The 27,686-nt window shown below is 34.3% G+C and overlaps 1 protein-coding gene across 6 annotated transcripts in view; it reads left to right on the forward strand.

Annotated features, from left to right (window-relative positions):
* if (integrin subunit alpha inflated) overlaps positions 1-27,686 on the forward strand; it is a 292,640-nt gene that overhangs the window by 104,519 nt on the left and 160,435 nt on the right. For all 6 annotated transcript variants that reach the window (XM_085958369.1, XM_085958372.1, XM_085958373.1 and 3 more), the window contains exon 3: positions 2,059-2,180. In XM_085958369.1, the coding sequence (XP_085814495.1) occupies positions 2,059-2,180 (122 nt within the window). The remainder of the gene's footprint in view (positions 1-2,058; positions 2,181-27,686) is intronic.

Here is a 27,686-nt window from a genome sequence, read left to right on the forward strand (position 1 = left end):
TTATTCCACACCTGGTATTTCAGTTCCCATTATTTCTGAGTTCCCTGATAATTATATATTATGTAAGTACCTGAATACAATTTTTAACTTTTTTATTTACATAGGCAGCTCGTTTCCGAGTTTATTTTTTAACTTCTGGTGCATGAGGTTGTCCCCACTGTGTAGAGGTGTCTGGTGATGGTTGCTGTAGTGATGTTTTGCTCAATCATTAAAACTATACTTAATGAAAGGGATAAGGGGAATGACGGGAAGCATCGAAAATACACTTCTTGGATTCAAAAAACCTAAAATTATCTAAATCATTTCAATAGCTATCTATATTTCCACATGAAGTGATATCATGAGCTGGGTTTCACATTTTGGCATCTTCCGACCATGTCAGATCTTAATAACATCATATGGGCCTCCGGAGAATGGAGGTTTGCATTAACAGATTTAGTTTTTACGAGAAATTTGTGTCAGTCACTTGCTCATCCTATTAGGTCCATACTCTGACTGATACACAAATTGAACAACAATATATTGTGTGTTCGCCACACACAGGATTCGAACCTGGGACTCGCGACGCTATAGATAGGGCATAAGCTGAGCTTTAGATTCTTCAGTCTTTGTGAATATTGAGTCCGCTGATAGAAATTTATAAGAGCGTTATAGGTTATAGGTAAATCAGTATGGAGAGGCACTATAGATTATTCGCGGTTGTATTGGAATTATGTGCAGTGCAGTGCTTGTTTCTACGCAAACAATACCACTGCAACTGCAAGGCGCTTTTATCGTGCCTATGGTGCCATTGTATAAGCACCGATTTACCTACATAACATGCACACATTTTAGACAAGTAAATGTTTAATACAAAACCAATGTTAATAGAGCACATTGAATAAATACCTACTTTCATATAATAATATTTAAATATAAGTTATAAAGTTATCTACTACATTTTTTTCTACGCAACTGTAGCCAGCTCATCCATTTATGAGCTTAACAAGTTTTTCTCAAATCGCAAGTGACTTGCCTAGCATCCTCAATCAAAGTATTTCAGAGTCACCATTTCATTGTGATAGATGATTCTTCATTAAATAAATTAGCATATACCTACAATATGATTATCATTGTATGTAGGTACCTACTTATTGTATCGAATCGAAATTAATAAATACACCAAGAATGCACAGATTTCCACGTGTAGACTTGAATGAAAAACTATTTTCGGTTTATCGTTTACCCGTCTAACTGCAAACTCGGCATATGGTTGTATCAGGGAAAAGTTTTTATTTATCTTCTTCTTCGGCCATATCCGCCCCTTAGTTGGAGCATATGGACACCACGAGGCGCCTCCAAGAATCCCTGTCGCTCGCCAGTCTTTTTGCATCGTTCCAGGCCAAATCAGTATCACGTAGTTCCGCCGTATAGTATCCATTGATAGTATTTAGCAGCCTTCCAGGACGCCGGAATCCGTTGGCTTGAAGGACAGGCAAGCCAGGTTGAGGTTCTCTTCTGGCATCCGCAGCACGTGGCCGAGCCAGGTCCAACGTCGCCTCTTCACTTTCAGCGTGATGAGAGGCTGCTTGGTACGTTCTCTTATCTCCTCGTTGCTCCTAAAGTCATACCACCGCACACCCAGTATTCGTCGCAAACATCTGGTTTATATTATCGCTAAAAGAACATGGAAGTTTGTTGGAACATGTTATCAATAAGTAATTTTTTCTCCATTGGCCAACCCCAAACTCTTTAAAAACCGACAAACCGGTATTGATATTTTCATTCAATATTGCAATCCCTACTCCAAACTATATGTACTGTGGTCAGTAATTAGTCAGGGAATGTTGTATTGTGTGATAAAATATGACGTTTGTGTTAAAAAAAACTGATGAAACTTATCGTCGATCAGAGATGTCAACTATCGGTGACTGCCAGGATGCAAAAAGAGATACTGCGCTGATTATTTTACTCGTACCTATCCAATTGTTTTGGATCAAATCTGTCAAACTAGTTTGTCATTTTTACAGAGAATAATCCTATTATGATATTAATGTTATGCATTTCTTTTCATTGCAGGGTGATGGTCGGTGCTCCAGAAGCCCAGACCCGACAGGCCGGAGTGCACAAAGGAGGTGCTGTATACAGATGCGATATCTCCAGAGATAACGCATGTGCAGAAGTGGCTTTCGACTCCAGTGGTAAGCTGTTCAAAAGATTTATTTACAATAACATAACAAGTTCAGGCGCGCACACAGAAAAATGGTTTGGGGGATCCATTTTGAAATTCATATTATTTTTGTATTGATTTTTAAGGCGGCGGGAAGGAAGTCAGTTAAGAAAATTTAGTAGGTGCCACTGACTTGCACATTTACTACGTCTTCTACTTATAGCGTGTCGTTGCTTCAACCTTGAAATACCGCATTTTTCCGGGTACATTTCTCATACCCAGATACTCTACACTTTGAAAACCTGATCTGCATGTATCACTAAGGGTATTCTTTTTCCGACCGTATCCGATCCTAATTAGATCATATAGGCCTCTACTGAGTGGAGGTTTGTATTAACAGATTTTGTTTTTACAAGAAATGGATGTCAGCCACTTGCTCAATCTATTGAGTCCATACTCTGACTCATACACAAATTGAAAAACAATATGTGTACTTTCCAGGCCCAGGATTCGAACCTGGAATCCACGACGCTATAGGCCGACGCTTACGCCGCGCGGTTAGGGTTGTGTCCTCTTGTATCGTCCGCGATATCTTGTTTTTTAGACAGCCTCATTGAAATATTAAAACAAACATTGGATGCCCGAGATAGTTCCACTAATTAACCCGTACAGACGGTGTTCGACAGTCAAATCATAAGTAATATTTTATTTACTTATTTTTTTTCCGTTTCAGGGGGGGGGGGATTCGGACCCGAAACCTCCCCCCTTTGTGTGCGCGCCTGAATTGGTTTATTATTAATTTGATGTGTGGTATTTAAAAATAACTTCAGCATAGAGTAGAAATAATTAGTCTAGCTACTAATACTGGCAACAATATAATATGCATTATAATGGATTATGCCACACAAACATTGTTTAGAATTTTGAATTTAAGAAAGTGACCTAAAACCATAGACTATAGATACACTCGTACGAGTGAGAATTATTGGTGTTGCCAACTGTCATTCATAGGGTAAGAAAATAAGCTAGATGGCAGAATAAAATGCTAGATTTTTTCAAAATTTAAAAAGCGTCCAGAAACGTCCAGCATTTCAAAAAAAATGTGTCACAATAATTATAGACATCGTTTTTTTACAAGAACGCTTTGAGCGCGTCGATAAGAATGTTGACGGGTGGCACTGCCACCGGGTGTTTTTTCCTAGTAAGATATAAAGTACGTAAGACCAGCATGTTGATTTTCAAGAAAATCTGTTGTAATATTCTAGCTTTATTACGAAAAGTTTTAAGCTGAGTGCGGTGTCGAAAAACGCTTGATTTAACGCTACTTGCCAAATGGAAATTTTACAAGCTGCCTATTCAAAAATTGTAGATCTGGCAAGAAAAACACTAGGTTGACAACGCAGGTGAGAATGCGCTGGGTGTTTTCTAACTAGATAAAATTCCTGCGAAAAATCTATGGCCCAATTCAGATCAACAGTGAACAGAGTGTGCTGTTAATTTGCGTCATGTCATTAACTAATTGGCTAAAAGGCTGACCACCTGATATTATATATATATGAAGAAGGGATGCATATTATATTATATTATACAGCCCTGCGCTGTGCACATTTTTATTAATTGAAGGCGGTCAGTTTCTTTGTGTATCGGGCGAGAAAGGGTCTTCGCTAATTGAGACTAATGTTAATAAAAAAATACACTGCACCCGCTGTGAAAAATAAATACTCGATATTATTCATGGTGGGCAGGGTCAGATTGGGTATGGGCGAAATCAGTAATAAGTATAATATTGTGCAGTTGGTAGATATTATGTACTACTCACAGAACAGTATAATAATTAGAATTCCGATAGGCAATATTCAATACACTACATTTTGATGCAGGGTTTTGAATGTGTGAGTGTCCTACGAAAATGAAACACGTATTATGCACGTGCAATAGTGTGTGTAATACATCAATATTTAATGAGCGTAAATGCATCAACCGAGAACAGTTGTCAGTATTCGACGTATGACGTATTCTCGACACATGTTTAAGTTTATCCCGTATTACAAGAAATGAAAATATAAATAATATTAAATTCTATAGGTTCTACAGGTTACAAGGTTACAATTCTGCAGGTTACAAATTCTACAGGTAATATTATTTATATTTTCATTTCTTGTAAAATGGACTTCAACCAAGTAAATGCTAACTCAATTAATTATCCCGTATTCTTCCTTACTCAGATTGATTACCTGCTTCTCCTTACCCGTTAGGTATTTCAGTTACCATTCCCTGGATATGAAGTTATGATATTTTTATATCCGTCATTATATGCCGTCCTTAAGGAGACTTATAATGCCAACCCCTTTCATTTTTAATTTCAAGTTGTCTGCAAATTCGTTAGGTACTTAATTTCCTATTATAGTATTTATTTTCGGCTATCACTCACACATTCAAAACCCTGCGTAAAAATTTACTGTATTGGTATATATACTATAATATAGCCTATCGGAATTCTTTTATTTTGTTAACTGTCAATTCATGGTGGAACTGCATTGTATTGTTGTTTTTATTTAATAAAACGCAATTTTTTATAGTACTTATTCCACTTTAATATATTAGGACCGGTTTCGTCCGCCTCAGTGGGACATTTTCAACTTTTTCAGTTGAAAATGTCCCACTGAGGCGGACGAAACCGGTCCTAATATATTAATTAAAGTGGAATAAGTACTATAAAAAAAATTGCGTTTTATTAAATAAAAACAGCAATATCGGGATTCTATTTATTATCTGTTCTGTGTTCATATTATATTATTTAGTCGACACTGGTGTCATATGAAAATAAAACGGCCTCATCTATGACGATGTGTTTACCATTGTTTTACATTGAAATATATATTACAGCGAAGCGGGGCTGGACGCGCTCGAAGTTAGTTAGTTAGTACACAACCGCAAATTGCTGCATAATGCGCCACCAGCTCACCCAAATTTCACCGCAAGTAATCGCTGTCTTTCCGCAGTCTATTGCGTCCTGCCGCGTGTATTCGACATCTTGCGGTACCTAGTGTGGGCGCTGACTCTAAGGCATAAAGCCCACCAAAAAAGCGTTCGGTGCGCTCACTACTGAGTAGGCCCCATTCCCACCCGCGCATTACCCTTCACCCATGTAATAAGGGGCTCAAGGAGCACAAAATAATTATTATTATCAGCGTCTCTCATAACAAAGCAATAAAAATATTATTAAATTTCTCGGGGCATATAATTAATATCGGACACGCAATAACTAAACAAAGAGTTCACTGTTCTTAAATAATGGCTTCTCGCCCGTCTTATCGACGACGCTTCGAGGAGCGTAATTTTGCTTGCCGTGTTCAATGAATGGACTACGTTGTATTTTCGTTAATTCGTATCGCTGAGAAGCCAAAAAACGATGACTCATGGGGCAGGCGAGCACAATGCGTCGTCAAATCCAGTGTGCGCTGGCGTATTTGATTACGTTGTATTTTCGATGATTTACACGCCACTTGTGAAATTTTGCGCGAGAGCCCCACTCGCTCCGTTAAGTGGGTTTTACGCCTAAAGAGCGCAATACATTATGTGCATGTCGCGGACTATCACGTGACGTCACAAACTGCCGCTCAGGGAAAAAGTATGTAATGTCGTTTTTATTGGTGTTTAAAATGTTATCAGACTGATGCTCCCATCCCGTAGCACATTTTGAACCTTTAAACGAATATTGTTATTTAGCAAAATCTGCCGAAATCACCAAAACAACAATGAGGTCACCACACGTTGAACCGCACCACATGACGTTTTGAACGTTTTTTATCATTTTTACATGCCTACACATTTTCGACATACGTCAAAATCGCGTGTTTTTTGTTTTTAGCGGTTGGCACTATGTATTTTCTATAAGAATGCTGTTTATTATCTATGGTCTGCACGTTGGGTTCTGTTCTGTTTCTGTTGGAAATCAGCATGAATAATGAATAATAATTCAAAATACTATAGAGTTGGCACTAACCATCATTGAATTTACAGAGGTGAACAACTTACTGAAGAGACAGTTGACAACTAAACTGACGCTTGAAAATGTCCCTCTGAGGTGGATGAAACCGGTCCAAATTTATTTATTAAAGTGGAATAATTACTACAAAAAAATGCGTTTTATTAAATCAAGCAATAATACAATGCATTTCCATCATGAATTGACAGTAAACAAAAAAAAGACGAAACCATAGACTAAATTTGTCGCCGTGACAGCGTGATAATATGCGACATGCACCATAGTGTATTTAGCCATTTCGCGCTTAAGTAACATAACGTAACGTTACTAAATAACAATTGAAACAGGTGCAATAGGAAAATATGTGTCGTTATAACTACTTTTTTTCTATTGGCCATAATACCCCGATCCGCGTCTGTTCTGGAGATTATTTACGGTGGCCATTCTGGATTCCGCTGTGAAATGGTGAAATTACATTTTTTTCTTTGAATTATTGTCCTATTGCGTGTATATCAGTACAAACTAAAAAAATGTTTGAAAGAAAGGAACGGAGAAATTAATATTACTTCATTAAATTTATGACATTTTTTATTTTCATTTATGATGGAAATAAAAATTATTAATACTCATTATTATTAGCCATAATTTAAAAATATTATTTTTATGTTTCCTACTAACGAGCGAAGAAAATTATTTTACGAAAATCTTTAAGTTATGGCTATGTTGGTATAGTCCACAGGGCAGGTATCACATAATAACAATTCATCTTTCTCATTGAGATAGTATAGAATTTACTAAGTTATTGGACGGAGAAATTGATTCTCACTGTACGATGATACTGTCTCGCTTCATCGTTATTGTGGGTAAATAAACCAGAAAACTTCCTACATACCTACCTAATTATTGTGCTTTGTTTTGTCCTGTATGGTTTCTTAATACAAAACGAGACCGACGGATAATTTTCTATCCTTTCTATAAATTCCGGATTTAACAATAATACGTGTATTTTAGAATATCCATTAAACCATACTTACGTCATTTTTTTCCATATCTATATAATATTTTGATTTTGTAAAGAAATTTATACACTAACCGCTTTCTTGTGACACTATTATTATTACAATACATATTTTTATCAAATACAATATAAAACATAATTCAAAAATTCCAGGATTTCGGTAAATATCAAGAAATTCAGGAAAAATATTCCGAGATTTCGTAATTTGGCATCCCATGATTGCAAACCCTATTTGGTAGGTATACCTAATTATCATCTGGGTTGACATTTTTTTTTCAATATGGCGTCCAAAATGCTTAAAATTGCTGCACATGAATAAATATACGAAAATATGTTATGTAATTTCTTCATATATATCTATAATATAATAACTATCGAGTCAGCAATCTTTTTTTGCCATGTCCGATCCTAATAGAATCATAAGGGTGGGCCTCCACAGAGTGAAGGTTTGTATCAACAGACTTGTTTTTACGAGAAATGATATTATTAGCCACTTGCTCAACCTATTAGGTATCTTCATACACTACGAGTCAAACCTCAAACAATATGCGTATTTGTCAGACCCAGGATTCAAACCTGGGACCCTCGACGTTTTATAGGCCGACGCTTAAGCAGCTCAGCCATCGTGGGCGTTAAATCAAAATTAGCCAACGTTAAAGAAAATTACGTAAATATATATATATATATATAGTATGTATCAATTCCGGGGCTGACACTATTATTTTTCGTGTGTACCTACTTACTATCGTCTCAGGTAGACGAATTACAAAAGAAACTGTGTCCCCCATATTATGTATACTCAACCCAGCGTAGCACCTATGAAATGGTTACTCCTGTCTGCCAGTTGTAGTCAGTCGTAGAATGTTTTAACAGGATTGTTTTATATTTTATTACCAAGAGCTCTTCATTGGTCCACTTAACTTGGCTGAGTTAATTATAATTGGTTGTGTCATTCTCAATTTATTTATTTATTATTATTCAGTCACTGCTTTCGCTTTCGGTCTGCTATTTTCAAGGCCACGCTGGTAAATTGACAATTACTACACATTTTTATTGCAATCGTTTATCTTTTATGCACCAACTGACATCCACCCCAAGTGTTGGATACTTTAGGGACGTCAGCCGGAGTACTGAAAAATTAATGATTATAAAAGTCATATAAACCTTCTTTGAATGATTCCGGTTCTCTATCACCTCATCTATATTTCAATTATTATAGATTTAAATTGTGTACTATTCCATTTGAGTCGTTTTTTGCGACCCGGGTTTCATCTTTCGGCATCTTCAGGCACTATGTGCACTCACCAAAAGGCAGTAAATACACATTGACAACGAATACAGTTAATTCAAGCTTATTTAATAAATTAATACAATAAAGTAGGTAAAAACTTTATCACCTACCTATTATGTCCAGTATCACAATAAAAAATACAATAAACAAATTATGAATAGTTTGTAAAAAAAACCCCTATCGCGTAGGAATGGTATTTTTGTAGTATTGTGGTGATATCCCTATGTTGCCATATCAATAAAGATTTACTATAAAAAGTATTTCGTCACTTCAATACTACAACTAGATAATTCTGATTATTTGACAATCGATAGGCGTATGTATACATCGTCAAACCCCTAATAATAGATCATTAGGTAATAATAATCAATTATTACACTACATTCAAGAGGTGTAAAATTGTCAATACTGGCAAAACAATGATAACGCATTGGGAATATAATGGAGTTAACTAATGAGATATGCCAATAATATCAGTCTTCAGTGGTGAAGGGTGACTTTTGGAATGAGGTAGGCTGAGTAGATCTGATAAAAAGAACACACTTGTCAGGTACACTTACGAGAGATAAGAAGATAATACGATATTACTACTAATGACAACGACACACTAATTTAATGAAACTTCAAAAACCCACTGACGACTTTATTACATATTTTTTCAAAACATTTATACACATCAAAAATCATTAGATAAAAGTTCTTTTTATTTTTAAAAACAGTGTATATTTATTAATATTCGATTAAACACCATAGAAGTTATTTTTTTTCGGTTTTAGGCTACGCGATCGGAGCTTACCTTAGTCCATACAATTCGATAGACTGGGCGGGGCTACGTGACGTTAAGTCCATATGAAAAAAATTGACAATTATTTTAAACATAATCCGACCTTTATTTACGTCAAGACAGATGGCGCGCTGTGGTATATTTTTTAAAACCTTTCCAGAATGTTTTGTTATTACTGTATAATACATTCCTACACATACGGCATTTCTCGTTGGCAAAAAAAAATAATTTTATAGAGTATATAATCAACTGATTATATAAATAAGTCAATATGCAATAAAAGAAATATTGTTCTTAAGAAGGTAGGCTTCAAATAATCGCCTAGTATGGAGTCTTCGCGACTGTCAGTCTTTAAAAAGTTATATTAGTTAAACAAAAATATTCTTACGTGCTACTTTCACCCTCGGTCGATAGTATTAAATCAACTATATTATTTTTGTTTAATACAACTCTACAATTTTAAATGATACCGAATCGCCACGTTAGCAAATATCCTCATATAACAGGTATGTCACACGCGTGTGATTCCACTCATTATGGCGATTTCCAGAAGATGGCCATGTCAAAATAAGTACGGGACAGAAAAAAATATTATTAAAAGTCGATAGCGATGTAACGATTTTTTGCATGTAGCCATAATTTTGAATTATTTTAATACTATGTACGATTAGTAATTTAAATCTATTGCTAAATCGTTATGTAAACTCAGAGCTAAACGGTATCCACATAACTCCATTGTTTGCAAGAAATTAAAACAGAGACAATGACGTTTGAGTGGTGTATAATTTTAGCCGTAGAACAGCTTAAAAGCATCGCGGGGATACCTACATGAATGATTTCTGTAATGTATTTCTTCCATTGAAAGTGCACATGAATAATGCAAGAATAATCAGTATTTAGACAAAGTGCAACATGCATAATCCGTTATGCGGTGTTATGTCGTTATTTCTATTACCAAAGGAATATTAATTTGAGTGTCGCATACAATTTCAATATACAGTTGTCATAAAACAATATAAATTCCTATATCATCATTAAATTTATTCATTACACTGCACTAATATTTACAGTTGGATAAATGCTTGTTATTGCAAACTTTTTATGACAATATTTTATAATATATCCTTACCTAAGATTGCTGGAGACTCAGACTATCAGACTATCAGACTTTCGACCTCCATGGTAGAATGCAAGAACTCGCAGATGTCAGTCAAACGGTCGGCCTAAAGATAAATGTCTCAAAGACAAAAGTGATGAGGAACTGCTTTTCGGACCCTGCGATTATCCAACTCGAGCAAGTCAGCAGCTACGTCTATCTCGGACAGCAGGTGCCCATAGACGGAAGCATGCACGATGAAATTGCAATCAGAAGAAATCGCAGAACAAAGCTGGGATGGAATGCTTTCGGACGTCTGAATAGTATCTTCGAGAATGACCTACCATTATGTCTTAAGCGTAGGGTGTTCAACCAATGTGTGCTGCCCGTGCTCACGTATGGCTGCGAGACGTGGACCCTCAACACGAGAGATGTCCAAAGGCTAAGTGTCAGTCGCACAGCGAGTCATAGAGAGGTGTATGTTGGGCATCACGCGAAAGAACCGTAGGAGAAACGAATGTGTTAGGAAGCAGACAGGAGACGTTGCCAAACAGCTGAAATGGAGATGGGCGGGGCACATTGCTCGCTGAACAAATGCCGTCATCCAATGGTACCCAAGGGGCACGAAACGGCCACAGGGTCGCCCTGGATTGACGAACTGATAAAGTTCGGCAGAAATACGTGGCAGCGAACGACACAGGACCGAGAGAGTTGGAAGAAGCTTGGGGAGGTCTTCATCCAGCAGTGGATTGACCCCGGCTGATGATGATGATATCAGACTTACAAGAGATCAAGATAATATTATAATTTAGAATAGGTATGTGCACAGTGAACTTTAATACAGGCGTCTCAGATAATAAAACAATACAATATCTTCTGACTGATTTTACACTCGCAAAAAACAAAAACATGTTTGTTTCCTTTAGAAAAATGGATCCGGAAAATGTATTAAGTATATTTATTTATTTTTTAAACAATTTTGTGTTAATTTATTCTTTCTTACAATACTCACGTTGTTTTCAGAATGATAAAATTAGTCATGTTTTTACTGTTATAAAATATTATTAGATATAAGACAATATGAATCAATAAGTAGATTTATGACTGACCAATTTCCCACAGTATTATGTTATATTGTTAAATATTATTATAGCAAGAGATGTTTTGGTATAAGTAAATAAATAAGAGATACTTTTTAAAATAAGTACCTACTGATTAGACTAGGACTAGAATCTAGACATATTGTGTAGTTTTAAGAACTAACTATATTCTCTCAATATTGTAAAGGATGTAGTTACATAAATTGTAAGTTCACATTATAAAATATATAGTTTATGATGTTTTTGTGGAACATCTTCTGTATCCCTTATATATATTAAGTACTATATCCTTAGATATTTTCCCCTTGATTGACCCTTATCCGTGGGAACATAATATTATCGCAGGTACGATAAATCTCTTTCCAATATTCAAGCTATATAATATATACTTATATTAAGTATATAGTGAATGTAAAGCGGACTCTTGTTCCAGACGCCATACTGATAAGAAAGTTATGTATGTTAACTACCTGATTTCAGAATTGCCAGTTAAATGAATCAATAAAGTATTTTAATAAGATAAAAATCGTTAAGGCTATACTTCAGCTGGGGCACGGTATAAAACGATCGTGACTACGCGACGCGAAGATTGTGCAAATGACGCGTGCAGAACAAAACATATTTTGTCATAAAAAGTCAACATGTGTCCATTTAATGTTATGTTTATTGTTCTATTTTCTATTACTAATAATAATAATATATTCATTGACATGTTTTCTTTTTCAAGTAAATGGGTAACGTTTTTTAGTAATATTTACACGATTTAAGAATATATTCCTCCGACGCCATCACAAAACAAATTGACGTGTTCACAGCTCGACTTTCGCTCTCCGATTGTCAGCCAGTCTGAAATTTCGTCGCACCTATAGTTGAAAATTATTTGCCGTTTCACTGAAGTATGCTCTTAAGTTATGCCGATGGATCAAACCAAAGTTATCAAAAATAAATCAGGTTAAACTTATTTGTAAAGTATATTATAAGATATGCTTATTGAGGCTATCAACTGCCTACATATTAGTAGGTAGGTAGGTCCCTACACACCTTCAAAAATATAAATCAAACATTTTACGTTAGTTTCCTGAAGTTTTCACTGAAGTACCGTCTTAATTACTTACTTATTTTTGGCTAATTATAGCAGCCTGGTTAAACCGTACAACATTACTTATAATTATGTAGTTTACAACATAAACCAACTATTTGACTCACTATCTGCGTTCATTATTGCGAATTAATTATTGAAAATTTTATTTTTAATGGATTTTGTATGCTTAGCAGCTGAGGCCTAAAGCAAAATACATTTATTGGGTAATTCGTGGGTTCATGGGTAAACGATCACTATCGCGACTGCTCTTTTAGTGTCTTCAAATGTATAATTTCCAGAAGAGGCGCAGTAAAGTCTTCCGTGAATTTGTATCTGACTTGAATATAAAATCGACTTCTAATGTCAACCACGCCATATTTGTGTTGGCCGATATCTATCTAGCTGCGCTGCGTCTAATCAAATCGCTGTTTAAAATCTAACTGTGATGTTACTTTTTCTAATTATTATTTTGGTCGCGCGATTGCGTGAAGTGATATAGTCGCCAACCTTTTTTCAAGTAGCTAGTTGCCTACATATTATTTATATTTATTTTTATATTAAAAAATATAAATGTTTTTGAATAAATATGTAATTATAAAACAAACCAAACTACGTAGTACTAGTTCCACTTATTTTACAACGTTTATCTTAGCTCGTATTGTTATTTGTCCGATGGTTCTTTGTCCGGTATAAATCTTGCAATCAATTTTTAACTAACTTCCCGACTAGCTAGACATTTGAAACTTTTAGAATATATCAGAACACGATGCCAATGCATTTTTTTAATACTTTTATCCATCTTTAAGTAGAATTGAATTCATTTTCAGTTAATTCTGTTTTGTATGAAAAGTTATTTCGACACCATTATCGGTTGCTAGGGGTCTGGGGTCCTAGCAACTAAATTATCAATATATACGTGCATTACTATGGAGATCAATATGGCATGTCTAGTACAAATTTTGTTGATCGTTTAAGCTAGTCAAGTCAAGTTTATATGGTTCAACAGAATTTAAAAACGTTGTATATAAAAAGTTATTTTTATCTTGTAATTATTAATAATATTAGTCAAAGCTGGTTTCCTACACTTCAAAGTGACATTGTTAACTGGTAAAGAAGATCCTGACACCCGGAATCCCACTCGATTTCTGGATTACATAAATAATTTAAAAAAAAGCTACATGTAGGTTTGTCAATGTCTATTTTTCAATCAAAGAAGTGTGGTTAATTTATAAATAAACAAAAACGATATTAAAATTTAGGGAAAATACCGTAGATAAATAGATGGAAATACAATGGGGTTATGGGAGAGGAATAAATACTTGGTACAATATATTAAACTCATATTACGTCGGTAACTTCGTGCAAAATTTCACTTAATTTAGTCTTATTCTGAGATTGAAAAAAAAATCTCTTAATTCTGAGATTGCATAATCTATCTGTGATTATAATTCTTCGCGTATATACCCTTCCCATCATGGAAACCAATTCATTTATTATTATACCACATTCATGTCCCCTTTAGTTTGGGGTGCTGCGTGCTGGGCTGACCATTTGAGTGAGATAAACACTCACCACAAATTGAATGCAGTAGTAAAATAAATGTCGCCTGCATTTTGCATAAAGAATATTAATCTTTTAAAATATGTGGCTATGCGATACAATTTGATGTAAATTATTGACATATAAATTAGTGATAATTATTCTCGTGTTGAATTTTATTTTATAATTATTTCTAGTGTGTCCTGACAAATAAAAGGCTATTAAATAGCTATTGCATAAATTTTATGTAATATTGCGAAGGGTCGCAGCTTCGCGACAGGTAGTAGGGTGCCACCAAAAATCCTGGCCTGGTGGCCCGTTTCAGGATGTGGGGGCCATGACCACATTCAATAAGAATTACAGTTTTTCGCACGTACACACTTTTGGTTTGGCTAATCGTGCTAATAATATGACCTATGAATAGAGATGAGAAGAAGATTTTATAATATGTTGAAATCCTTAGTAATTTCCAGACATCACTTTTCTCAAACGGTTCTAAGAAAGTGGAATAATTAAGCCAATAACAGTTTGGGCTGGAGAATGTGGATAATTGAGTAATTTAAAGGATGCAATACAAGATGCAATTCTGTGCATTGAATATGTAACTACAGTCGAACTCGGTTATTACGATCACGGATATAGCGAAATCTCGGATGTAACGAGGAAACATTCGTTGACACTTAATTTACGTTTTTCTTCATACATTTATTCACTTTTATAACAAGCTACTTCTCGGGTATACCTAGCAAAATTGTCAATGTTTCGATCGTTTAAAAACAATATTTTCGACCCTAAGCAATAAAATCCGACCGGACAGGGTGCCGCCGGAAACGGATTACGTTTACGACATTAATTAAGTGTCTAAGTACCTACCTAATTGGTGTTTTCACCGACAATATTGAAAAAGTATACACGCATATGGTTGAAATTGCATGTAAAAAATCCAAGGTTTGTGAAGTCACTAGGTACCTAACAGGGATCACTACAATAAACTACTTCTTTTGTATTTTTGTTTGAATCGCGACTTTTTGTGTTATGTGAACGCTCATTTAAAAATACCTATTCTCTGATATAACGAGTAACGCGTATAACGAGCAAATTCAGTCGGTCCCATTATCCTCGTAATAACCAAGTATGGGAAATAAATAAATTTAGGAACATCTGTTTCAAAGTGATAAAAATATGATTTATTTGAAGAAAACAAAGAGTCAAATTTAATAACATCTCAATAACAGTGCGTTATGCGTTTTCTGGAGGCGTCGGAACGCCATCTGTCGCCGCCGTTAGCGGGCATTTTGTCGTGATGTAATAAGGCGCCCACGGCCGGACCACGCGTTTCGCGGTATTCCAAATTCAAAAATTTCGATCAAACTCGCGGAGGCGTCGCTCGATAACTATTTGTCAAGGTTGTGGCAACTGGCATGCCTAACAGGTCCGTCGACTTGTTTCTTTATTTACCAAAGATTTCATTCATAATCAGTATAATCACATTCGATAGGTAGTCACCATTTCGGAGATGTACCTACCTAGAAGTGCTCTCATAACATGCCTAAACTGTTGTTGGCACTTCTTGAAGTTTTGAGAAATGGACAAAGGACATAATAATATTATGATGAATGAGATAGTATATTTTTGTTGTTGTTAATAATATTAACATATTGTGGGCTTTACAAATTATCAGTTTAAGACGTTCCCAACATAACATGAAACATAAAAAAGAAGAAAAGTCATAAAAGCCATAAAAAAAGAGAACATAATATAAACATACAAAATCAGTGAAAATACAATTATACATCTATAGAAGTTCAAATAAGTACACTGCGTTTGCTATGGAGACACTATTTTAAGAATTTATAAAATAGCGTCCACCTAACTTACCCTCACGCAAGTGGAATGTATAAACACCTGAAGCAATTTGGTTGAACATAGTTATCGCCCTCCTAAATGGCATTACCAGTGGCATGTTGGTTCTGCACCTTGGGAGAATAAACAACTGATGCTCTCCATTTCTAAGATAGTTATCATGGACACACAGGTCAACACTGCATAATAAACTTTATTGTTAGTGTCAGAAAGTCTCGAAAAGTTCATTGAATGTGCAGGCGAGGGTTGATTGACCAGGCGATTTATAATCCAGCAGTATTCCAGAGTATTCACAATGCTCAGTCATAAGCAATGACAAGGAAGAAGATTAAGCTTCTCACGTGGCAAATTAATGAAAGCAATATACTATCACTATATTGTAAATACGTTTCGTTATTATTCATAGAAAAAGTAGACAGTGTTCATGATCGGTAGGGACGGTGTTTTGATTGTGTTATGGTGGAAATCCCAAGTTGGTAATTTCGTCACAAGGTTTCCAGTTTTACTGAGTTTTCTGAGCTCTTTTCATTTCTCAATCCAAGCTCTTGTAATTCGGTTAGTAAGTGTTAAAATTTAATTTAATTTGATGGGCATTGTGGTATTTGTAGTTTCTAGTGAAGTTTTCCACTTTGCATGAATTTACCATAGAACACAGAATTATTATTCTCCATGATTCGATTTTCAATTGTTTTATATTATTTTGATTCATTAGGAATGTTTGAAGATGTTTGTCACAAACCTATGTGCAGATTTTTTTTCGGTCAATCTGAAGTAAATTATGAATAATATGTAGAATATATCACTCGTTATATTATATTCTACATCACTATATCGCTACAAAAAGATGTAATCTGAACTCTGAAGATATTTTTGATTTTCAGTCTGATTTTCAAAAGTTTATCATATATCACAGGGTATTTTTCGTTTCATGCACAGAGCATTGAAGTTAATGCTTACCAAACCACAACGCCCCGTATCACACCCGGTCTTAATCGAGCGCATCATAGAACGCTACGTTTGGATGTGAAGCATCGGTATTTTGTACAGAACAGATTAGAAGGTAGAAATGTGAAAGCTAATCGTAATGGAACAAGGACTTAGCAGCAGAAATCTAAGTAGGTAATACAATGCGCGTTTCGTTTACGTGATAAAATTGTAGACGTATCCATTGCAAATATCAGCCGTACCTATTTAAGTTTACTGCATATTTCTCCATACTCGAGATTTTAACCTTGTTATAGGTACACCCAGAAGTCCACATTTTTTCATTATGTTTGCGTTTCTTGGTTTAATGCCATCCAGGACATTCGAATATAATATATACCATCATTTCTTATTACATGATTTTGTTCTAATTATGTAATTTTTTATGGATTTTTATCGTTCTTTTGTGCATTTTAAACTGGGTCATCACCGAATGGTCATCACGTTGGCTCAGAAAAGCAATTAGGTCTTGTATAAACCGTTTATGGCCACTCGCAAACTGTTTGGTGGTAAACAATCGTGAACGTATTTCTCGATCTAGATGGGCGTCGGTGGGTACACAACTGAACAAGTAAACGTAGGCGGGGGCGGGCAGAGTGATTTGAGAAACAGGGTTGCCACAACAGTTTTTCCTAAGATTCTTCCATTCCCTTTCCTAACTTAGTGATAAGATTGTTACGATCAACACCATCAATCATTCAATTAATCTAAATGTAATAACTTTCTCTTTTTGTCAGAGATATCTACAATTATATTAAGTATGATGATTGCAGAATAGGTACATGTATCTTAAAATTAAAATTTAAAAAGTTGAAAGCATACTTCGCTTAGCCATAAATCAATTGGAAGAGATTGGGTATGATTAGGCAAAACCACTAAAAGCTCAACTGGGACTTCTCTCTCGCTTCAATATGCATACGAAAGCTTGTAGGGATACTGTTTATATAAACATGAAAACGGAATCTAATACTTTGTCCAATCGCACATGGGGCGTTTTTATGGTTGTAACTGCCGCTGCCACGCATGACTGATGTAATGTAATGTAATGAGATAATAGTACAAAAACTACTATAATTTTCCGAAACGAAACAGTATTATCTAGCCCGTTTCGATGGCAAAATACATCCCAAACGGCCCGGTCAACAAAATGGAGTAACATCAGTTAATAAGTAGAACGTGAAAAATCTGATTAGTTAAAACCTGAAGTTAAGGATTCGCATAAATAACAAAGATTATGAAGGTGACTGGCAACCCTATATCAATTTGCGAACGAAGCGGACAACCTGCTTCGCCTGTCAAATTAAAACATGTGAACAAACATGAAATAGCGAAGAATATGGGTCACTCATTCAATGCGAATGGAATTTTGAACTGCGAAAATTATAACTAGATTTTTTATACACATTTTTGCACACACGTATATTTTTTTATGATTGATTATAATGTTATGTGTGAGTATCTTTTTTTTAAGAACTTTCGCTTTTTGTGACGTCCATCAACGATCAGCAAGCGTTTTTTTGTTTCGTATTATAATATGTACAGGTGCATTATAGTGAACATACTTTGAGCTATTTTAATTAATTCACTATTCACATTTTTTGTAGTGTCGATAATGATGAAGGTTTCGTTTTCAGTTGAAATAATGTTTATGCTGCCAGATACCTGATTTCAATCTCATTTCTTTGATCGACTTTTGTTTCAATAGTAAAAGTAAATGAATCATGAATGAATGCGTGTGATACAACTACTACGAAGTGAAAAACATAAATTAGGTAGTCAGAGAAAGGTGTTCATAGAAAAAAAATATAATATTTCTTGGCTGTAAATTTAACTTTCAAATTAGTGTGGTAATTAGGAAATGGTCTTTTTTACACTTGATAAACAAACAAACAATAATAAAATGAATACGACTGATTCTATGCAAAGAATTTATTAATATGTACTTATTCGTTAGATATCAAATGAAAAAATATTTTATAGCGAGTCGTACCTACTTTCACCTGTAGTTTTTTTTTTTTTGAATTATTAATAACCATGTCCTTATCTTATCGTACAAGGTGGTTGTTAGTAATTTTGAACAATCACAAACACCCATGCTTTGAAAAAAACACATCAATATTGTGTCCTGACCGGGATCAAACCCAGAACTCTCGGGTTGAAGGCAAGCGCCTTACGCACTGCACTACGAGAGCCGCCAATCAATTCCAATATTATACTTTTTAGTCTGATAATTAATTCGCTTTATCTTTCCACGAATAATTAAAAAAAAATATATATATATATCAATTGTAGCTATCATAGTATCCAGTGACGTCCCGTGGGGGTAAGCAGATTGAGCGTCGCTTGGGGGCGGCAAATCGAGGAGAATCGTTAGGTATATGGAGAAATAGCTACCTAAATTTAGTAATAACGGAAATATCGTTCCATTAAAAAAATCAGCTCACTGGTTGGAAAAATAAAAGGTTTAACAGGACTGTAACTTGTCGGGCTCGCGATGTCTAGTTTATTTCCGTTGTATTTGGTCGTCGTATCCTTGATGACTAGCAATGACACGCGCAGATTCGCGAATTACATTTTGAATAATTATAGATAGGTACATACTTACTCAATTTAAAATTTATCCAAAGATATTCTTGCCAGTCACTCGCGAGTTTTGGAAGTTATCAAGTGTATTTTTAAATTGTTGAAAACGTGGACTCGCAATAGTGTCTATTGAAGCAGAGATGGCATTTAAATAAAATTAGATTTAGTGGTAATTATATTTTGTTAGTAATGTGTCCATACGAGACATTTCTTAGATATCGGAGTCATGAAAGGATGATAAAAGATACTGTATAAAAAAATCGGTCAGCATTTTGGCCCTGTCTAGGGGCGGCATTTTGTCTAGGAACGTCACTGATAGTATCACCTGTAGTTTTAACAAAATAATAAACTTCGAATTCACTTCATTTCACTAGAATATCGAAGCTGTATTTATAGTGTATAGCAGTGGCAAAGGGTGGAGGTAGGCTGTTAAGATCCGACATAAATAGTGCACTTTAAACTTTGTTAGTCATACGTATTTGATTTTATTGAATTAAGACTACAATAATTTACAGGTGGCGTTGGTTAGTTTTTAAAAATCAATTATAGTATGTACTTATATAAGTTTACAATACTTATGTATTTGGCATATTGTATTTAGTCATATCTACAATTTACCGATTTTTTTAATTTACTGGCGAATTAATAGTATGTATTGAATTGCGTTATTATTATTTTGTTTGATAAGTAATCTATCGGCGCGTTTTTATTTGGCGCTAAGCAAAATACAGTTTTTTGCACATCACTTTCTTTCTTCGAAATGAATATGGCCGTCATCATAGAGATCGATGAAACTCGTTTTTGGCGTCATCATATTTAAATTTAGCAATGATGCCTTCCTCGTCCAAAGATCAGAACGTCAAAAATGTTTACCATTGCAAGATTAATATGTTATATTGTTGTGTTATGAATATGGAGCGGATTTATATGCAACAAAAAACATGATTATAATATGGCACTAAAACCGAAGAAATATGCAGTTAAAAATTGACATTTTTGTGGGAAAAAATTGTAAATACCCACTTTACCCAATATTACTGACATAAAATCGAATAACTAGTTAATAATTTTTCAATATAATACGATAGCATAACAAAAAAATAAAAACAATGAATATAAATTTAATCAATTACAACTTTCAAAATAGTTTTTTCACAAGTACACATGATTGAATAATAAATGCAATATTTATAACATATTTTTTTCAATATGCTCTGGCATTAAATTTTTCCGCATAGGTATCTGTCAGTATTTTGTTTATATGCGGAAAACGACCTCTCAACGTCCACAGAGGTGATTAGGCAAACTTTAACTAATAGTGCCCGAGTTGACTTCACATTTTCTGATAAATCCACAGCTCGGAGATGGCATTAAAAATGCAAGTGCATCTAAACTATCTACCTTCCTAACAAAGTTATATTTCTTTAAAATAATTTAAAGCTCTAAAATATGCATTTATTTATGAAATATACACTAATGTCTCAAATATGCATTTATATGCACAATAAAATTTTATTTTTGGATTCTGTGTCTTTTAAAACAGATTTCTGTGCAACTCTCATAGCTGTGCATACACCCTAACAAAACATGCACGAGCATATAAATCCGGGCTCTAGTTATGAATAATGTGACCAGACGTCCCGTTTTGACCGGGACAGTCCCGTTTTCAGGCGGCGTGTCCCGGTGTCCCCGAACACAGCTTCGGGACGCCAAAATGTCCCGTTTTCGAAAAGAAAGAAAATTGTGACCAATATACAGAAATATTTTTCTAATTACTTACACTACACCGCAAAAAGTGTCTGAATGGAACACTGCGAATGTTTCAACCGAAAGTCGTTGGGTGGAGTTGTTCCAACCCTTCGCGCCAATAATTTGAATCAGAAGAATTTTCGAATAATTATTGAATATGGGATAGAAAGAAGGAAGGAAGATAGAAACTGATACATTGTATACGTTCTGTTTACGTGCCTACGACATTGCGGCGTTCAAGTGTCCTGGCGTCCAGTTGCCACATTCCCCTTCTAGCTTGATAGTCTACTAGTGTAGTGAGTAGTTATTAGTACATATGTAAAAGATTAGTGCAGGATTATTTAGCTTGGGGTAACCGCTCACTACACGATTATAAGTTTGTATCAAATTACTCGTAAGAGTATCAAATTATAGTTTCAATAATGTTGGATACGCTTGTAATCCTTTCCGTCTGACTTTTTGCAAGAATGCAAATGTTTACACTTTACACCAGAATATTTTATTTAGAAAACACTGTGAACAATTCACATTATATATTTAAGACGTCCACAGCATGGCGTGAACAATAATTATGAAAATATGTACATACTTTTGAAAACACTTCTGAGAATATTATATTATCTATAACCAATAGAAAAAATCTTTTTGAAAAAAGTAAGACACCCCGCAGAATCGAACCTGCATCTCTCGAGTATCGCGTCCACTCACATATACTACTATGCTAAAAGAGTCATAATTAATTACGACAAATTTTAACTAATGGCTTTGAATACTCTCTGAAGCGCTTTACAAATGTAGTTACTATTGGCGATCGGTTTTTGTATTTTAAATCAAAGCAGGTATTACTTTAATTACTAACCGACGTCACGGATCACTTCTAAGATTTTTTGTTGTAACTTGAACTTGCTAATGATTTAATTAACTATTTTTTTTATTCAACGAATTGGAAAATGGATGCGGTAGATCGAAGAAAGAAACAGAAAATAAATGAAATAAGTGATGCAACCATAACTATAATACTTGCTGTGGCTGTGGATGTCATATAAATTAAAATTAAAGTTTGTTTATATTGGCTAAAAACCATTAATTATTTATTACATATTATTTAATCTGTTAGAAACCCAATCGGGCGAATAATTTATTTAGAAGACACTGTGAACAATACAAATTATATATTTAAGACGTCCACAGCATGGCTTGAACAACAGTCTTAAGACTATACTTCAGCTGGGGCACGGTCTAAAACGATCGTGACTACGCGACGCGAAGATTGTGCAAGCGACGCGTGCAGAACAAAACATAATTTGTCATAAAAATTCAACATGCGTCCATTTAATGTGATGTTTAGTGTTAGTATTAGTAATAATAATAATATATTCATTGACATGTTTTCTTTTTCAAGTAAATGGGTAACGTTTTTTAGTCATCTTTACACGATTTAAGAATTAATTCCCCCGACGCCATCAAAAAACAAATTGACGTGTTCACAGCTCAACTTTCGCTCTCTGATTGGCAGCGAGTCCGAAATTTCGTCGCACCTATAGTTGAAAATTATTTGCCGTTTCACTGAAGTATGCTCTTAACAATATTTAAATTATAAGCAACGTAACAAGAAGAATACATACAAAAATGATACAGAGTACATGGAAGTAGGTACACTGAGTGAGCTAAGTATATATATATTTTTAAATAATTTATAGAACAACGTCCACATAAACTCATACCACGCAAGTGGATTATACCAATATCCGAAGAGATTTGGTGCAGGAACTAAAGTGTCCAGGGCGAACAGACTGGTAGATAGTGTTCTTGTTTTCTGTGACACACAGGTCAATACTGCCAATAATGCTTTCTTCGACGTCGATTATAACGTCAGACGTATATTATCTATATTAGAGAATAAGTTTTCTGACGATAACCTATAACTCAAAACTGCTATCTACTCATACACTGTAAAATGAATATATTATCTTTGCAACATTTTTATACACATTTCTTTTTTATAAATCACGCTTCAAATCGTAAAAATTCGCGTGTTCAGGTGGTCATATTTCAGGCTTATTTTAAGCAGACATTGAAAATAGGTTAATTAAAAACCATTCTTTCATTGAAATACCTGTTCTAATTTCTTTCAATTATATTCATGTTCACCCGTCAGGCATAGAAATATCGTCTAAGATTAATTATTTTAACGTCGGAAATATGGAATCTAAAAACATCAATGAATAACTCACTCTTTTCTGGTCTGAATTTCGAAAATAACGTAGTCAGACAGTGGTAGCTAGGGAATCCAACCCCGAGCCAAAATTCTGATCCCGGGATTTCGGGATTACAATTTGACAATCCCGGGATTGGCATTTTTTTCCATTTTTAATACAAAAAAATATATTTACAAATAACATTGATAAAATCGGTCAAAAATAAATCCAGTATAATTTATACTATTTAAGACATTTACTGTTAATATTGTATACGTTCATTCTTGGAAATACATAAGTTTAATGGAGTAAATAATATTGTAGGTAATATAAATAATAATGTGAATTTAATATGAGATTGCTGTTTCTGATAGTGAAGACTTAATGAATGGGTTAGCGAGGTTTAAAATAGTAAAGCAAATCATGGTGTACTTATGGCCTTTCCGCTTCATAAATCTAATTAGTCAGCCAAATATGAAACTGCTGTAAAACGTATGAGATCATGGTGGAATTTACTTTGTTAATAGTGCGAAGCATTGTTTTTTCCAATCTTTCTCATTTTTATTAATTTATGTGAAAAAATAAAATGAATCGGAAACTTACGCATGGGTATAAATCAAATTTCATTCAAACTCAGTTTATTTCTAATGTAGTTATTTGTTATTAAAAGTATTTTTTTCTGTTATATTTTCGTTTTTATTTTATTTTCCATAAAACATGATAAAAAAATCAATCCCGAAAGTTTCGGGATTATATTTAACAATCCCGGGATTCATAGGTATCGAAAAGAGCTCGGGATCCCGGGATTGGAATCCCTAGTGGTAGCTAATGAAATGAAGACATGGATTTTTATTAAACTAAAATCCTTTTAGTTTGACGGTTGTTTTCTATTACTACTGTCTTCTTTCGTTACCAGACCAACAATGAGTTTTTTTTTAATTGAAAATATTATGTACTATTTTTATCAAAGATGAACTTCTTATACTTAATAAATTAAGTGATAGAAGGCTAATGATTGAATTAAGGTTGACTTATTAAGATTTAGGAGATTTCTATTCTGTCTTGGGACTTTCTGCCAGGATGGCACTAGCCTAGATGCCTAAAACGGTTATCTAAAGTCTATGTCTCTACAATTGACATCATTATTTAGATGGATAACCACATATTATGATCTTTAATGTACGATAGAGGTCGCTAAGCAATTGAAATGGCAATGGCGGAGAGTGGACAACCGCTGAACAAAATATGTCGTCATACAGTGGTACCCAAGGGGCACTAAACGCCCATAGGGATGCCCTGATATGGATGAATAGACGAGCTCATAAAGGTGTATGTACATAGCAGCAAAGAACTAGGGACCGAGATGAGTGGAGAGAGCTGGAGCGGGGAGGCCTTTATCCAACAGTGGATCGACCCCGGCTGATGATGGTGTTGATACATCAAAATTAAGCCGCTATTTTTTTTTTTTAATTTACAATTAATGATGTTGCCAACATAGAAAATATTATTGTTTCTAAAGCAAACTGAACTACCTGTAAAAACTCAATCCAAGTTGGCGCCAAAGAGTGCACATCGAGTATGTCCGCAATGCATGTTTATCGGTTTAGGGTTACGATGTATTTGTGGGGAACTCGTAGGAGCTCGGCCATTTGGTCTATCACCAGATGGGAGTATCTTATATCGGGTGCCTGCCATTCTTCTCCAGATTCATTGTTTCTTTAAACGAGCTCCTCTTCTGCCTCCCAGTAAGGTATTCTTGATTTTAGTTGAAATAAATGGGTGGAGAGATCATAATAGTATTATCAATGTGTAGTGGGAGAATTATAATAGGTTAGGCCGGTTAGGGAAACATTTCTATATTCTCTTATAGTCGCCGTGTTTATGTGTCCCGATTTGGGTATGGAGTAGGGATTCCAATCCCGGGATCCCGAGCTATTTTCGATACCTATGAATCCCGGGATTGATAAACATAATCCCGAAACTTTCGGGGTTGATTTTTTTATCAATTTTTATGGAGAATAAAATAAAAACGAAAATATAACAGAAAAAATACTTAATAACAGATAACTACATTAGAAATAAACTGAGTTTGAATGAAGTTTGATTTATACCCATATGTAAGTTGCCGACTCATTTTATTTTTTCACATAAATTAATAAAAATGAGAAAGTTTGGAAAAAAAACAATGCTTAACACTATTAACAAAGTAATTCCATCATGATCTCATACATTTTACGGCAGTTTCATATTTGGCAGACTAATTAGATTTATGAAGCGGAAGGCCCATAAGAAGGTACCTACACCATGATTTACTTTACTATTTTAAATCTCGCTTACCCATTCATTAAGTCTTTACTATCAGAAACAGCAATCTCATATTAAATTCACATTATTATTTATATTAGGTAAATTATTATTTACTCCATTAAACTTATGTATTTCCAAGATTGAACGTATGCAATATTAACAATAAATGTCTTAAATAGTATTAATTATACTAGATTTATTTTTGACGGATTTTATCAATGTAATTTGTAAATTTATTTTTTTTATATTAACAATGGAAAAAAATGCCAATCCCGGGATCTGAATTTTGGCTCTGGATTGGATTCTCTAGTATGGAGTAAGACCATTGATATACTTAGTTGATGTATTGATATTGAAAAATATGTGTTTAGTAAGACGTAAAATTTTCAAGTTTACAATAATTATTATGTAAGAGGTCATTCATTTCAGTTATGATATCAGATGTATTAGGTAATATGTTTACTTATAATATTTAAATATGTTGATAGCAGAGAGGTGTATAGGTGCCTAAATGAGATTTTTATGTATTTATATTTATACTATGTTCTGTATTATCAAAAACATAATCTGTTAAGGTTATCTTCGCGGCTAAACGCTGCCATAACAGTCGTCTTCCGAATATTAATTCATCATTTGTAAACCAGAAATCTAAAATTATATAATAATTGAATAAAAATAATTTAAGTAGGTAACCTACCTATTATAAAAATACAACATAACAATATGTTATTGTGCGACTTACCTACTTACTTTTTTGAAGTTTCTAGTGAAACTGTCGCAACATTGTAACAAAACGGTTTATAGAATGGTATGCGCTACGTTCTATTCGTGGTTTTAAATTGAAGTTTATGGTAATATGGTAATTGGCCAATGCTCCACAATACATTTAGTTTAGTACAATGATTATAAAAAGTAAAACAGAGAACATGGAACAGACAAAATATACTTAAAACAATTTATTTTGTGCACTACAAAGAAAATGATGGTTTTATGATTCTAGCCAGTGCCTACTAATATTATTTTTATATTAAATTGTTTTTTTTATTACCATATCCAATCGTAATAAGATCCTTATATGGGCTTTCACTTACGAGAAATGAATGTTAGACATTTTCACAACCTATTAGGTCCATACTTAGACTCGAACACAAACTGAAAACAATATGTGTATTTGCCGGACCCAGGATTCGAACCTGGGACCTACGACGTTATAGGCCGACGCTTAAGCCGCACGGCCATTGTTTATTAACGATTAAGTATAAAATGTGACATTTAATAATTTATTCTATGATGATAGTAATTATCTCTGAGGATCCAGTTATTTGGCTGCGGTAGTTTACATAGGAAACCCTTCAAAATACAATTACATCTTTATCTTCTTCTTGGTCGTACACTCATGGCTGAGGATCGTGACCACTTTTTAATTTTGCCATCCTTCTCGATCTTCCGCTTCTCTCAGGGCAGAATGAATGGTGCCAATGGAGTGGGTACCAATTTTATATGGGGGGCAATCTAATTCTGTTAGTTTCGTATATCCTTGGATGGGCTTTATACCTAGTAGGTATGTAATATTGTGACAATAACAGACGTTTATAATATAAGCAGGGAACAAAATAATATTGTAGTTGAGCGTTGCACGAATGCCGTAATTTTCAGATTCTTGCGTTATAATAACAACGAGAAGAAAATGTGAGATTCTGTAAACACGAGAGCAAATGAATACAACAAATTTCAACTCGACTGGCCTTGGTTTTATAAATACGATTATGATAATTTTGGCATGCCGACTACATAATCGGGTTATATGAGATGAATTTTTATTTTAAAATCACTTTAAAATATTGTTTTGGTTTGCGTGTTTTCGGTTTTGTAAAAATGTTACGAATTTGAGAAATAAACCACTAAATGTCAGGGGTCTGATAAAATAAACAAATTGAAGTCTGCGCTATGTCGCAA

The sequence above is a fragment of the Rhyacophila brunnea genome, unplaced genomic scaffold (genome assembly GCF_057557595.1).
Source record: "Rhyacophila brunnea isolate RB1 unplaced genomic scaffold, BYU_Rbru_1.0 scaffold_7, whole genome shotgun sequence".
NCBI classification, from domain to species: domain Eukaryota; kingdom Metazoa; phylum Arthropoda; class Insecta; order Trichoptera; family Rhyacophilidae; genus Rhyacophila; species Rhyacophila brunnea.